The sequence below is a fragment of the Cajanus cajan genome, chromosome 7, assembly GCF_000230855.2.
Source record: "Cajanus cajan strain Asha chromosome 7, NIPB_CcT2T_4, whole genome shotgun sequence".
Taxonomy (NCBI): Eukaryota; Viridiplantae; Streptophyta; class Magnoliopsida; order Fabales; family Fabaceae; genus Cajanus; species Cajanus cajan.
In genome coordinates this window covers 44,456,802-44,473,195 of record NC_138523.1, presented here as the reverse complement: position 1 = coordinate 44,473,195, position 16,394 = coordinate 44,456,802, and the positions used below count along the sequence as shown (strand labels likewise).

At 30.1% G+C, this 16,394-nt stretch overlaps 1 protein-coding gene and 2 non-coding genes across 3 annotated transcripts; all 3 read right to left on the bottom strand.

Moving 5' to 3' along the window:
- Nucleotides 1-261: 261 nt before the first annotated feature.
- Nucleotides 262-343, bottom strand: TRNAS-GCU (transfer RNA serine (anticodon GCU)). The gene has a single exon. It is a non-coding gene; the product is annotated as a tRNA-Ser (tRNA).
- Nucleotides 344-437: 94 nt separating this feature from the next.
- TRNAS-GCU (transfer RNA serine (anticodon GCU)) lies at nucleotides 438-519 on the bottom strand. The gene has a single exon. It is a non-coding gene; the product is annotated as a tRNA-Ser (tRNA).
- A 12,761-nt stretch (nucleotides 520-13,280) lies between these two features.
- On the bottom strand, nucleotides 13,281-15,782 carry LOC109795059 (trihelix transcription factor GTL2). Its single transcript, XM_020354468.3, has 2 exons — nucleotides 15,208-15,782; nucleotides 13,281-14,817 (listed from the first exon to the last, which is right to left on the bottom strand). Exons 1-2 carry the CDS (start codon nucleotides 15,582-15,584, stop codon nucleotides 13,485-13,487), a joined length of 1,710 nt encoding a protein of 569 aa, XP_020210057.2. The 5' UTR covers nucleotides 15,585-15,782; the 3' UTR covers nucleotides 13,281-13,484.
- Between the last annotated feature and the right edge of the window lie 612 nt (nucleotides 15,783-16,394).

Here is a 16,394-nt window from a genome sequence, read left to right as displayed (position 1 = left end):
CTTGCCATGTAAAAAATTATCACATTTTTATTTTTTTCCACGTGGAAAATGCTCAAACGACGTTAAAAAAATCTGAACGGAAGTTTGACATTACAGTAATTTAAATTATTAGGGACCAAATTAAAACAAAAAATTAAAATAAAACTAAATTAAAACTTTAAAATATTATGAGGGACTAAATTAGATTTTTAATCAATTATTTACTAAATATACCGTACTATATAACAGCAAGATAATAAGCAGAAGAACCAAAAATCAAAACGTCGCCTGAGAGATTCGAACTCTCGCGGGGAGACCCCATGTACTTAGCAGGCACACGCCTTAACCACTCGGCCAAAGCGACATTACGAAATTGAGAGGGATAATAATAATTTATTAAACTTATTTACATAAAATATTACAAAATAATGATGAGTAAAAACAAAATAAAAATATTACGTCGCCTGAGAGATTCGAACTCTCGCGGGGAAACCCCATGTACTTAGCAGGCACACGCCTTAACCACTCGGCCAAAGCGACCCTTCGGTGCAAGTATTTGTAGAGTCATGATATGAAAATTGGATAATGATAAATGGAGACAAATTAAAATGACGCATTTATTTTTTGTTTTTGCAGTGAAATATAAATGTAATTAGATTTTGGGCCGAAACGGTTGTGCAGTGGGCTGGGCTGGGCTAGAGTTGTTGTTGAAGGCGTTGACTTTGTGGAAAGATTAGAGATTTTGGAGGAGTGCAACAGATGCACGTGTAAGGGTAGTACTGTGGCAGAGAAGAAGACAAAACAGAGCAGAAGCACATGTGACGTGATGTGCGTCGTGGCAGTGTGTGAGATGTCATAAGGGTGTGGGGCCTGAGATGTATTTTATTTTTGCTACTATAAAGACAACGTGGGACCCTCTCCCCGACAGCAACGTTACGCCATATGCATCTCCTGTGTTGTCGCTGTATTTGTGTCTACATTACTTCCTCGCACTTACGCACTATTTCATGATATCGCGGCTCAAATCAAAACAGGTAAGTAAGGAATGGAGACCAAACAAATCAATAAATAAATAATAGAGTAAAAATATATGTTATTTGTTTTTATGTGAAATATAAATAATATTATGAGATTGTTTAATAAAGAGAAATATAATAAATTAGATTATTAAAAAATACAAATTTTTATCTTTAAACAAATTAAATTATATTTTTAATTCTCTATTTTTATTAATTCATAATTTTAATATTATTATTTTAAAATAGATATATTTAGTTATCTTAATTTTAAACATACGAAAATTTTAATCTTACCATTCATTTCTAACACAGTGTGATAATAGCAAAAGAGTGTATCATCTAATCAAACTCATGATCAACTATTGAAAAAATCTAAGTCAGTTAATTAAATAAAATTTTTAGATTATCTCACACCTATATAAATGTAAGTAAAAAAAGACGTATATATTAAATGGTTGTCGCATTTAAAAAATATACTTTAATGATATCTTAAAATTTGGATCACTTATATTATTAGTTTATTAAGATTCTATAATTTAATAGTGATCGAATTGTAGTCAAATTAAGCCTATTAAAATTTTATTAATAACTAAATAATACGTAAAATAATATTATAAAATTTAATATCATAACTAAATACAAAAAAATAAACAATTTTTCCAATTTTTAATATTCAAAGTATACGTAGAGGTTAAAATCAAACATATATAATAAGTTTCAACAATATTTAATAACAATAAAAAGAACAAGTTTATAACTAAAATAAGAAAAGAAAATAACAAATATTGTAAGTTAATATTTTATTTTTAGAAAAATTAAATAACATTATATTTAGCATTTTTCATTGACTCACCAGGAATTAATTTTTTTTGCCAATTTTTGTCTTTTTTTAAACTATTTTTTTGTTATGATTTATTTGAATCAAATACTTAATTGATTTACAAGTTTTTCGATCCGACCAGTAAGTTCATGTCTAGAACAGTGATATTTCGTGTTATTAAAAGTATATTGTGAGAATTGCATTTTACTTATTACCCATCTTCACCATTTTTGTGTTTTCAAGTATTTGATCTTTTGATATATTTTTTTTTCTTATATTGTTAGTGGGAAATGTTAACGATATTGGTTTATTGGGTTCATTTCATTTTTATTTTTGATAAAAAAAAAGTTTAAATTAAAACACGGTAAGACTTATTGAGTTCATTCCATCTCCTGATAAATTTTACATATAATAATACACGTCTTAATGTAAAACTGGAGAATACAAAAGATTTATATATACACATTTTAATTATATTTAATGATTTAAAATAATTTTATTAAAATATAAAACAAACTTAAAAGAAAAACAAAACATATGTATCTTGTATTATTTGAATCCCGTAAAGCTTTATCACGTTATTTATGTATACAAATTTACTTATATCAAATGAAAATATATTATTTTTGAGAATTATTTTTTAAAATAGCATATTAAATTATAATAACTTTAAATAATAAAAAAATTTATAAAAAAATTTAAATACGACTATAATAGAAAGAGTGGCAAGAACTTCACCTTGACGCATTCAATGCAAGGAAACAAGTACAAACACATTTTAGAAACAGCAACACTCATTTGAATGCGTGGTTAATTAAATAGCTTTTTATCTGTACTTTATTTCTTCTTAAATGACCATAATTTTTTTTTTCAACCAGTGAAAGGAGATCGATTATATATATAGAGAGAGAGTTTGCAGACTGTCTAGAGAACCAAGAAATATATATTTAGGCCTAATTAAATCAAGAAATATATATGTAATCCACATGCCCTATAGAAATTTTAAAGACTTTGTCAGTGATTGGTGAAATTGAAAAGGAGTGCTAATATTATTTTTATACTCATCCCGTTCTCAATTATAAAGAGGAAAATAACTGATTTTATGCATATTAAAAAACTTAATTATTTATATTAAATTTTATTTGTTTTTATTATAAATATTAAAAGAAGTAATATTTTAATAAACATTTTAGAAAATAATAATAAAATAAATAGTTAAAATTTATTTATATTTAAAAATAATATATATATATATATATATATATATATATATATATATATATATATATATATATATATATATATATATATATTGCTTATAATAGATAAAAGAGGTAGCATATAACAAGGATATATAACAGAAGTTAAAAACATAGAGTAGTATGTTGATATTCCTTCCTCGTGTACATACTTTTCTCTTTGCGTTTTCTAATTCATCATTTTTTGTTTAGTATTTTCCTTGTTCTTTCACCTTATCATTATTGGTGCTTTCAGCTCAAGTATGGTAAAAGGTTTACGTTCCGAAAAAGAAAAAGAAAATAAAATAAATCTTTTATAAACTTTGACAATGCCACCGAGTTTTAGAATTAACAACTTAAAAATGTTTTGTACCCTCCAAAATTAAGGCATTAATTTTTAGTGTTGCTAGAGAATAGAAATAATAAAATCTTGACTAAAATTATGTGATGTCATGGATTAATTATGGATAGATAAATTGTGATTAATTGTTTCTTATTAATCATGATATAACAATTCTTTATAGTCTTTATACTTAATAAAATAAAATAATTTACAGCAAAAATAACTATAATTACTTATGATTAATATATTCACATTATATATAGAGAGAGAAAAAGAAGATGGATTATTTTATTTCAGGAGTAAGTCTACCTAGACTCACTTCGTTTAATAACTCATGTTCTACATCAAATTTTAATCATCTAACCGTTCAATTTAAAGTTTTTAATGTATAAATCAAATCTGCAAATTTTTAGAAAATTTGAAAATCATTTTATACTTCGTTTCATTGATTCGAATCAATGTATAAAATGATTTTATTATTATCCGTCAATTTGAATTAATGAAACGAAGTATTAAATGATTTTCAAATTTTCTAAAAATTTGCATATTTGATCTATGTATTAAGAACTTTAAATTGAACGGTTAGATCATTGAAATTTGATGTAGAACATGAGTTATTGAACAGAGTAAGTCTAGGTAGACTTACTCCTAGAGTAAAATGATTCCTCCTCATATATATATATATATATATATATATATATATATGTGTGTGTGTGTGTGTGTGTGAGAGAGAGAGAGAGAGAGAGAGAGAGAGCGTAAAACAACTATGAAAAATAAAATCTCTAATTTAACACACACGCATATATATGTGCAATAATCCACCAAATGTGAAATAAAAATTATAGTTGTTGGACAAATAACATTTATACAAACTAGTTATATTAGAATAATCCAACAGTTACAGCAAAATCGCATACCAACATGACCTCACCAAAGCCACCCACTAGTGGAAAAAACACTTTTAAAATCGATCGTTTTTGACTTTTAAAATCGGTTCTGACTGATTTTAAAAGAGCCAATTTTGAAAACTGGCACTTTTAAAATCGGTCAAAAGTGACCGATTTTAAAAGTGGGACTTTTAAAATCAGTCATGGCATGACCGATTTTAAAAGTCCTACTTTTAAAATCGGTCATGGCCTGACCGATTTTAAAAGTTGTTAATTTTTTTTTAAATATTTGACTTATTTTAAGAGGATCCCTGAACAAAACCTGCAAATTAATAAAATACCAGACAATTCATATATTTTTAATATACCAAATTACATACAAATAACAAGAGTTGGTAAATGTCAACCATATATGTAATCAAAGTAATTTACAAATTATGTACATCCTAAACTACAAAATGAGTAAAACTATAATCATAACTCGTAGCTAGCCAATGTTTCAATGAAAAATGTAGCCCATTGCTCCCTAATGGTGTTTATATCTTCTAGCGACAATGGTGATCGATCTATAAATATCTGTTAAGAAAATTTAGAACAATTAAAAGTAACTCTTAAAACATGATAAAATGCAAACTTAAAATAAAAAATTTTAAAATTCTGAAACGTACTTCAGTCCACCTAGATACTATTTGTGAATCAACAATAGTATCAACAATAGTATGCATTGCCTTCATTACATAATATCTGCACTCATAGTTTCCTTTTTGCTTATGAGACTACAAAAATAATATAAAAACCAATTTTAGTAGTAATGGTAATTCAAAAGAAAATACCTTAGAAAAAATATCATTACTAAAATAACTTACTTTAAGAGAGACCTAAAACATTTTTTTCTTCAACTTTGAACCTTTAAGCATATGGTATCCTTCCATAGCCCTAATGATAAAAGGACATCATTATTATATTTTAAAATAAAATGTAATGATAAATAAAATAAGTAGTTTTTTTAAAATAACTTACTTATCTAATAATTGTTTAAAATCTGCAAGAGGAGGCTTGTGCATCGAACAAATGCATACAGATATATTATCCATAGGACAAATAATCAGAAGTTGCCAATAAGCACTGCATTGAGAAACTATCAGTAATAGACAATACATTTTTTAACAATTTATAATCAATTATATACAAATATACTTACTTAGAAAAGTAAGGAACTAAGTAAACTTTTTTATTTGATTCATACATCCAATTTTGGATGTAAGCTTGAATTTCTTCTGTCCTGTTCCCAATTTTTTGGATTAACTCGGGTTCCAAAAATCCATAAATGTGATCATTTCCTTTATCCACACTCAATTTATGGATAAATCTACAAGGTTAGAAATAAAGTTAGAAAAAAGCAACAAAACATAATTAAAATTAATTCAAATACTTACAATAACCACAATTGCAAAATTGATATGTTCTGCATGCAGTGCCCGTTTGTAATCTCTGATATGTCGCTCTGGCTTATATACAAGGGGACATTACTACAAAAGCCAAACACTTCAGGAGTCTAAGGGACCTATTTGGGTCGATTGTCATCTTCCATATCTGCAACCAATCTCCATAGCTTTTTCATCGGAGTTAGATTTCTAGAATGGTTAAGCATAGCCTTTGGTAAATTGTAAATTTGTCAACAAAACAGGCCATGAACTATGCTTAGTACTTAAGTTACCAAACGGATTCATTCCATCCGTAGCTAGTCCAAGCCTCACATTTCTTGGCTCCTTGCCAAAATTTGGAAACAGAATCAATTTTTTTTCCATTGCAAACAATCTGCTGGATGCCTAAGACTTCCATCACACTTCTTTTCATCTTCATGCCATCTCATTAGCTTTGCGTCATCCGCATTAGCAAACAAACGTTTTAATCTCGGAAAAATTGGAAAATACCATAAAACCTTCGCTGGAGGACCCTTACTGCTCACATCATAATCAGAATCATCTTGTTTCTATTTATATCGTGACAACCCACATCTTGGACATTGATGCAACCCTTCAAACTCACTATGATATAACATACAATCATTTGGGCACGCATGTATCTTCTTATACTCCAAACCCATAGGACACAACACCTTTTTTGCCTCGTAGTTACGATTAGACAATGTGTTACCCTCTGGAAGCATTTCTTTCAGTAGCTCTAACAATTCTGTGAAGCTTTTATCACTCCATCCGTTTCTTGCCTTCAAATTGAACAATCTTAATATCGCTGAAAGTCTTGTGAATTTTGTACAGTTTGGATACAACGGCTTCTCCAAATCGTTGCACATAGTTTCATACCTATGTGCACGCTTGAATGATTCTGGACCAACATCACGAAGCATCTCCTCTAACCGATCATCCATATCTATCTCTTGTGTAAATGTTTGAGTTTGAGTTTCAACTGATTCACTTTGAATGTCAACATTTTCACCATGTCATATCCAACGTGTATAATTGTTAAGAAATCCATCACACAAAAGATGTTCTCTTATAACATCAAGTTCTAGGCGAGTTGCATTACAACAATTAACACAAGGACAAAAAAACCTTCCATTCATATCATCATTAGCATTTCGTATTACATATTCAATAAAATATTCTACTCCAGTCTCATACTCATCACTTATACGTGATGCATGTATCAAACTTCGATTCAATAACCAACTTTTATCCATAACTTCTGTTCTTCATAAAAAAAAACATAGACCATGAACGTTAATCTCACTATTTTAATAATTTGTATTAAATTTCAAAAGGGAAACTAAGGTTCACTCAATATGTGCATAAATATAACATCATACTAATTTATAAAAATCAAATAAACCACCTAATTTTTCTAAACACTAAATTACTAGGTAAACATTAATTATATCACAAATTATTAATAAAATACAAATATATAACACATAAATACAAGGGGTCCAATTTAGAAAAATGCCTAAAACTGCTTCAGTGTCTGGAACGGCCTTGGAACGGCCCCAGAACAGGCTGTTCTGCAAGCAGAACGGCCTGTTCTGCAAGCAGTACAGGCCGTTCCGCTTGCAGAATGACCCGTGCTGCAAGCGGTACAGGCAGAACGGGCCGTTCTGCAAGTAGTACAGGCCGTTCCAGACTCAAAGTTCGCCCAGAAACAACAAAATAAGACGCATGAAACGAAAATGTTACCTCAATGTTGAATTCGTCCCAGAAAATGAGAAGCTGCACACTTCAGATGAGAGTCCTAGAGAGTAAAGAGGAAGAATATATGATATTGAAGCAAAATAGTAGAGAATGGAGCAATAGGAACAGAGATAGTGTAATTAATTCTCTGATACTACTTTTAAAATCGGCTGTTCAATAACCGATTTTAAAAGTGACACTTTTAAAATCGGCTACTCAATAGCCGATTTTAAAAGTAGACTTTTAAAATCGGCTATTTAGAGCTGATTTTAAAAGTCTACTTTTAAAATCGAATCGGTTATTGAACAGCCAATTTTAAAAGTAGACTTTTAAAATCGGCTGTTTAGAGCCGATTATAAAAGTCTCACTTTTAAAATCGGCTGTTCAAGAGCCGATTTTAAAAGTCTCACTTTTAAAATCGACTGTTCAAGAGCCGATTTTAAAAGTAGCGTCAATGACTTTTAAAATCGGTCATAACATAGCCGATTTTAAAAGTAATGCCATTATTTACAAAATTGTCACCGCATCACTTTTAAAATCGGCTACTTGATTACCAATTTTAAAATCCCGATTTTAAAAGCCATTTTTGTACTAGTAACCATTTGCCTCTAGCTAACCCCACTATGCTCCTATGAAAAACATGACCATCTTAGTTCAATCACTAGAAAACATACAAGGGTAAACTAGATATCAAAAGAATAAATACATCAACATAAAACAAACAATTTAGCATGTAAACAAAACAACTTTTTAATGATCATCATACTTATACAACATTGCAACATGGCAACTTATAATACAACTTAACCTGACAACATGTTAACTTAAAATCATAAAGCAATATAATAACTTAACTTCATGTTAGCATTTCAGCTTTAAACACAACATCAACTAAAACAACATTAATCAACTGAAAATAACTAAGCATCTTGGCAACTGAATCAACTCCGGTCACCACTTTCAACAACTAATACAATTTACAACAAGTATATTTCTTAATATAACAACTTCAATCACAACATAAACAACTTTAAACACCTGATGCGTTGTCACACATATTAATACATAGAGATCTCCTACAAATGAAGTGAGCAATTTAAGTGCTAGACCCTACCAAATCACAACGGTTGGTATAAAACCATAAATAATGACTAATACTATGGTCAAAAACAACGATCGACACTGAGACAAAAAAACAATATCTAACATAAAGCTAGAAACAACAACTAAAATAAAGCTAAAAAAATTGATATTATGGTTAGAAATAACAACTAACATAAAGCTAAAAACAATGACTAGCACTATAGTCAGATGACTAACATAAAGCTATAAATAACAACTAGCATAAGCTAGAAATAACTTACCCATTTAAAAGTCAACTTACTCATTAAAGGGTTCAACTAGACTTTCAAAGCACCGTAACGTATATCTACGCAATGAAATATTTAAATTTTGACATCTTTAACTCTCTTCTAAATTTTATATAAAATAGACATTTATTTCAACCACATGTCTAATTATTTAGCATCTTTACAACTTAATAACATACAACTTCACAACTAAATTATCTTTTGACTTACAACTTAACATCTTTACATATTTACAACTTAACATCTCTTAACTTATAACTTAACATCATAACTCGTCTTAAAATGAGTCAACTTGCATAACACAACTTAATACACCTTTCAACATTTATCAACTTAAAACTTTCAACTCTAACAAATAAAACACTATATCAACATGCTACTCTACATCATATACTGCATCAAATACAACATCAACTTACAAACTTCATGGGTATTGACATATCATTTCATTGTACAACTTAAACTTAACGTGTCCAACTTTAACATCTTACACCTCAAACATCAATTGACTTACACCTTTCAATACGAACATCATCATATATGTCATCCATCATGCAACTTATAATCATCCTTCAACTATCAACATACGAAGAAATACATTTAAATCTTCAACATGCATCATGTAAGATATCAATAGCTAGCTAAAAGCTTCCAAACACTTAACTTAGAGCTACCAACACTTAGCTTAGAGCTACTAAACATCTAACTTGAAGCTACCAATAGCTAGTTCAGAGGTATCAAACACCTAGCTTAGAGATACCAAACACTTAACTTGGAGCTACCAACACCTAGTTTGAAACCACCAAACACTTAGCTTGGAGTTACCAATAGCTAACTCGAAGCTACCAACAACTAATTTTGAGCTACCAAACACCCAACTCAGAGTTGCCAATAGCTAGCTTGGAGCTACCAAATACTTAACTCGGAGCTACCAACACCTAGTTCGGAGCTATCGAACACATAGCTTGGATCTACCAACAATTAACTTGGAGTTACTAGCACCTAGCTTGAAACTACCAATAACTAGTTCGAACCTACCATGAGCCAGCTTAGAGTTACCATCACCTAGCTCGGAGCTACCAAATCAACTAACTCAAAGCTACTAGACAACTAGTTTAGAGTGACAACAACTTGCTCTAAGTGACTAAAATTTACTTGGAGTGACTAGAATTCGCTCTAAACGATCCAAGTTAGAAAACATGTTTAAACAACCACCCAAACTCGCTTTGAGTAACTTTCATGGGCACTCTAAGCAACCAACATAAAAAATATGCATGACTTCAAGAAAATCCAACAACTTAAGAACAATCCTCTCAAGCCTTACAACAATACATGTATACAAACTCATAATCTCTCGGATATAATAACATGCAACTCATAAATTGAACTTAGACTTATAAAAAGTATGTTAGGTCTAACAAGTCAATGTATTTATATATGTGATATAATAAAACAATATACATATTACATTATTAACTATATAATTAAGTAAATAAATTTATTATAGTGCCAAATCAAATTATCAATGTTTTTTTATATATATTTTCACTACACTTAAATGTTTTAAGAAATAAAAAATAGAAAATCTAGAATCACATATTCACTTTCTTTTTTCCTTCATTTTCCTTGTTGGTTATTTAAAATATTACCCTCTTCAAATGGGTAATCTCCTGAAATTTTTGAATTAAATAAAATAAAGGAGTATTCTGAAATTCACAAGAGATTTATTTGTCTATGTATCATTCCATTCGATCTTTTAGGTCCAAATGTCGCCTGATGGTTATATCAAAATGTCCTTATAAACCTATATGCGATGTATAGACTTCTGCAACCACGATATATTTGCTTATTTTATTTGAACAAAATTTCAGTTCTTTCTAAAAAAGATGGAATAGTTAATTCTACAAAACGAAATATATGAATTATTTTATTTTATTTTTAATAAAATTATCTTATTTCATTATAGCATGTTCATGAATGTACATTAGATGTACATGAGTATGCATAAATTGTCCTCTTAATTATGTTAAAATATTTTTATTTTTATTTTTATTTTAAACTAAATATTAATAACAATAGAATAAACTATTTTTTATCATACAAATTACAAAAAAATTATATATATATATATATAAATAAATTTATTGATTTATTTAAAATTAAACTTATTGACCAATTTAATATTATTAATATAAATTAAGTTTTTAAATATAAATTAAAATTTAAAAAATTAAATAAACTTATATAAATAATATATAATAAATTAATTTTGAACTTTAATTTTATAAAATAAGTTTTCTTAAATATTAAAACGATTTGAATCATTCTGATCTGTGACTCATTCTCATATACCGTAACCAAAACATGTCCATCTTACTAATAATTTACTTGGTGAATAACTAAACCCATTCAACTAAATCAGATTTTAAATATTTTCATAATCTTCTTTTTGGTAGATTTCATAGTCATTACATCATAGAATTTCACTTGAACAACGTGTTGTTTACTCATCAGGCCGTAACTCTTTTCTATGAAAATTTTGAATGAAGATCGATATCCAAATAAAAAGAAGTTGATTGGTGGGTTAATCATTCAAATTTCCTACTCTTGTCATAAAGGTGTTCGTTATGGTGAAGAAAACAACGAAAGATCGAGAGATTGTGATTTGTGAATCAACCGGAAGTAATCAATCCACAAGGAATAACAAAAATGATTCGGGCACGAAAATATATGCACTGTGAGCCACTGACAACTACCAATCGAAATGTATGGTACCATTATTTAGAACTATGATGCCATGTCATAACTCATAGGTACTGTAAACAGTAAGATCAAGATTAGTCGGAAAGATTGACCTAACTAACTCCTTTGTCCAATTTTTACTCAAACATATTGAAAATTGCACCTTAATGAGTTATTTTAGAACAATGTCTTTCGTGATCATTGTTTAAATTAGAGGCAGCAAGTTATTTTATTTAATAAATTTTCTATAAATTAATTTTATTATTTTAACCAATATAATTTTTAATATTATTAAAAACTAATATAATTCTTAATATTAAGTCGAATGATGAAGTATACTAAATTTTAGGTACATTAAATATTTATAATCATATAATCTTACACATTATAAAAAAAATTAATCTCACAATAATATATATCAATATAATATTTGTCATTAAAATATATTTTTAATTATACAATAATATATGTTTATATATTATTAAAATATATAAATACAAATTATAATACTAAATTTATATGTATGTATATGTAAAATAAATTTATATTTTATATATATATATATATATATATATATATTTGTATTTATAATGGTATTTGTATATCTAACATTTGTTATAGTGACAATTAATATTTATTTATATTTTAAAAAGTATATTTCATGTTAAATCAGATTATTTAATAAAATATCATATAATTAATTTTAAAATTTTATAAAACATTATAGATTTAATCTACTCACTGCATTATTTTAATTTAATGTTGAATTAATAAAATTAATAAACTGTACAAAGAGTTATTCAAGAGAATAACTTCATTGAGAAATAAGAATTACTCTCTTAGAATAACTTCATCATTTTTCTTGTTCAAAATTTAAAAGGTTACTTATTATATTAAAATGTATAAAGATATGAGACATTATTATATTAAAACAATAAAATCATATAAAACAGTAATTTACATAATATTTTTCTTTCTCTCTCTATGTTACATTGTTTCTCTTGCTAGTTTATTTTTCAAAAGGTGTATAATTCTGTTGCATAAATACAATATGTTTGAAAATATATTGCAAACAAACTTATGATAAGTTAATAATTAGTCAATAAGATATGTATAAAAATCATTAAATTAATATAAAGTGAGATAAAATTACTATAATAAAATGTTAATAGTAGTTTCCTTTGCATTTCCAAATTGAATATGTCAGTTTTGACGCAGGTAGCTGAAAAAATTAAAAGAATATTTGTTAATAATTCATTAAAACACAATTAGACTTAGTGTATTACTAAATTCACACAAATAAACTCATTTTTTTTCTTTCAATTCTAACGAAGTGGCCCCTATCACTTGAGTACAAAAATTAATTATTACTTGAGATGGACAACGTTATCTTGAATAGTAAATTTTGAATATTAGACATATCAGATAATACTTGTCTTGGCGGGACTTTAGCTTAGCTTGACAATATTGCATTCTTTAGCTTGAGATGAAAAAGACCTGATGGTTCCTTTAACCTTTTATTAGTTTCAGTTTCTAGCTAGAAAAGTGAAGAATGTCTTAAAGAATGTTTTGCTTCCTCTTCCTTTATTTTTTCACAGGGTCAATGTCTTCTCTATTTAAACAAATATGCAACACGAATTGATAAATTCCCCTCACTATATAAAATGAAATAAAATATATAAAAATTGCACTTACGCTGGAATAGAAATATTAATCGTTCTCATTCCTTAAACCAGCTATAGCTGTCGGTGCTCGCCAAATTCTAAGTTTTTTTTTTTTAAATATACAATAAATTTATATGCTATATTAAAGAAAGCCAGCATCAACCAAAAAAACAAAAATACACAAGTTACAAAAGAAGCAGTACTTATTATGTGACAGAACATGGACAAATCAATGAATTAAAACTGATCAAAATCCAAAGAAGGTACTTGCATCAAGGGTTTCTCACCTCCATGATCAACCTGCTGCTGCTGCACACTGAAACCACCAGACCCCACTTGAGGAGAACTAGACTCATTAGCTTGGGTTTGATCTTGTGGCACTTGCTCATCAGGATTCTCAGGTGGATTATCATTCAATTGGCTTTCAGATTGTAGAACAAGTTTTCCTTGATTATACAAACAGCTCAATTGATGAAAGTAGGGACAGGTCCTCGAGTCAAGGGACCTCTTCTTATTAACATCCTTAGTTTTCCTGAAGTACTTGTTTATGTTCTCCCACTTCTCTTTGCACCTCTTTGCACTTCTCTTATATCCCAACTCCGACATCCCTTGTGAGATTCTCTCCCACAGAGGGACCTTGTTCCCTTCCTTCTCCTCATTGTTGTTGGTCACACTAGAGCTCCTCAGGTTTATCAGTGCCAACACTTCATCCTTTGGCCACCTTCTCCCAGTATCGTCCTTCTCATTGCCTTTATTCATAATCGAATTTGTCTCTAGTGGATTATTATGTAGAGAACCTGAACTAGGGTTCTGCGGAGCTGGAGCATAAGTAGAAGAAGAAGAAGGAATAACTTGTTGTGATGTGTCTTGTGCAAGACTCAAGGTAGGGTTTTCTGTTGGGGTGTTTTGTGAAGGATTAGGGTTTTGTGTTGCAAGGTATGTGTTTAGGTTTGAACCACTGGTTACCTTGAGGGTTTGGCTTGCAGGGGAAGTGGCTGAGAATTTGTTCAAGATTTGAATAATGTTGGCTTGTCTATCACCTGCAATAGCTTGCTCACGTGCCATCATGTCAAGCTCCTTGTTCATCTTCTCCATCTCTTGCTTCTTCCAAGCTTCCTCTCTCGTGAACTTCTCTTCATCTCTCTTCATCATGTCCTCGAGAAGCTTGTTGTGCATCTCCTCTTGCTGTGCCATCATCTTGTGCACAATGCTCTCACAAAAACCCTTGAATATCTCAAATCTATCAGGCCTCTTCCTCTTTCGCTCCTTTGTCTTTTTCACTGCGTCGTCGTTTTGTTTTGCCACAACGTTTCTCGAATCCCCTTCTTCCGATGCATGCTGGCCCATCTTGTCTTGTTGCTGAGTCTTTTCTTCTGTCACAGCTTGGTGATCACCACCCCCACCTTGATAAAGCTGTTCAAGCTCACTAAGAAACCGATAATTGTTGTTGGTAGTGGTGGTGGTGTTATTATTCTTGCCGAAATTAATGTTGTTGAAATATCTACTCTCTTCTTCAAACTTCTCCTTGCACTTCTCTGCACTCTTCTTATATCCAAGCTCTGCTAGCTTCCTGCGCCCACACCATAAATTATATAAGTCCAAAAACCAACCATACAATGAAGCATCTACATATTTACACCAACACTTAATAATAATAGACAAAATTTCTTCCTTTCTTCAATTTCCATCCCTTCCTTGCTCTTGGGCTGTGTGTGTGTGAAGGTGTCAGTGTTTAAGCTAAAGTGTAGGTGCACGTGTGCGTTTGTCTACCATATGAAGGATTTAGGTAGCATACGATGCAACCACACTGATCAAGAACAAAGGGCAGCTCATAATTAATTTTCTGTTAAAGAGTTTATTGCCATGATATTTCGGGTGATCAAACGTTTAATTAACAAAGATGATCAAGAAGTTAATAACAGCAAAACGAGGTTGAATTCTTATAATAGGAATAAGTTACCTTGAGACATGTTCCCAAGTGAGCTCTGGGAACCAACTTTCCATGCTAGATCTGATCCTCAAGAGTGCGAGCACTTCGTCGTTAGTCCATGGATCAACGAGCTCGGGTAGTTGTTGTTGTTGCCTTTGATCTCTTTGGATTTCGAAGTTCATAGGGACGGTGCTAGTTTCTTCCTTCTCTTCATGATCTTTATGGTGTAATGGGTGCAAGAGATTGGGTTGGAGTGGCAAATTGTGAGAAGGGTTATAAGGATCAAAATTGGTGGGGAAGGTGGTATTGGGGGCGGCTGAAGCATGGAGAGGGAAAGGTAAGTGAAGTGGTAGTGAGGTCCTTGGAGTTATGAATTGGTGGAACTGGTCTGGTACTCCATCGAACATGTTTGTGTTTTGTGTTAAGATTTTCTCTCTTCTTACCTCTTCTTTCCTGTGCTCACTGTAAATCAGCAAAATGCTATAAGCAACTTACAAAGCACGCACCAACCTCTTTCTCTCTCTGATTTCTGTCTTTCTCTCTCACATTTATCAAAGAATTTGTCCTTGCATGGAAGGAAAAGATAGCCCACCACCACACCCTTTTGGAAGAAAGTGAACTCACACCTCTAGCTAACAGATAATATTCTATAATATAATAAAAATGTGGTTTCCTTGAACAAGTCAATCAAACCACGTTACAAGTAAAAAGGCATATTCATATTCAATGCATTGTAGCCCTTTTCCCATTTTCATATAAAATCCAAAGTCATCTTTATCATGCATTGCAATTTGCAATTCCTTCCGGTGAAAAAACTTTAGGATGAGTATCACCCTCACAAATCACATGGTTTAAGAGAGAATAATAGGCGCCACTATATACATCACAAAGGGATTAGTGAGACTAAAGACTCAAACGATTGTGTTCGTGATGGTGTTAGCGGTTTGTATTTAATGGGGAAATGAATGCTATTGCTTCAATAAGAGGCTATCGCTTCAATAAGAGGGAAAGAAGAAAGAGAGGGGCTATTAAATATTAATTATATCATGTGATGTATGATTGGGGATTGAAGACACGCGCTTGAGGGTGAGAGTGGTTGGGAGGGGACTGAGGTGGAAAATGATACTTGGAAAAAGGAAAGAAAAAAAAATGAAATAAATAGTTTTGGTTGTCACTGGGCCACTCGAATCCTATGCAGTAGCTGATGCTCATGATGG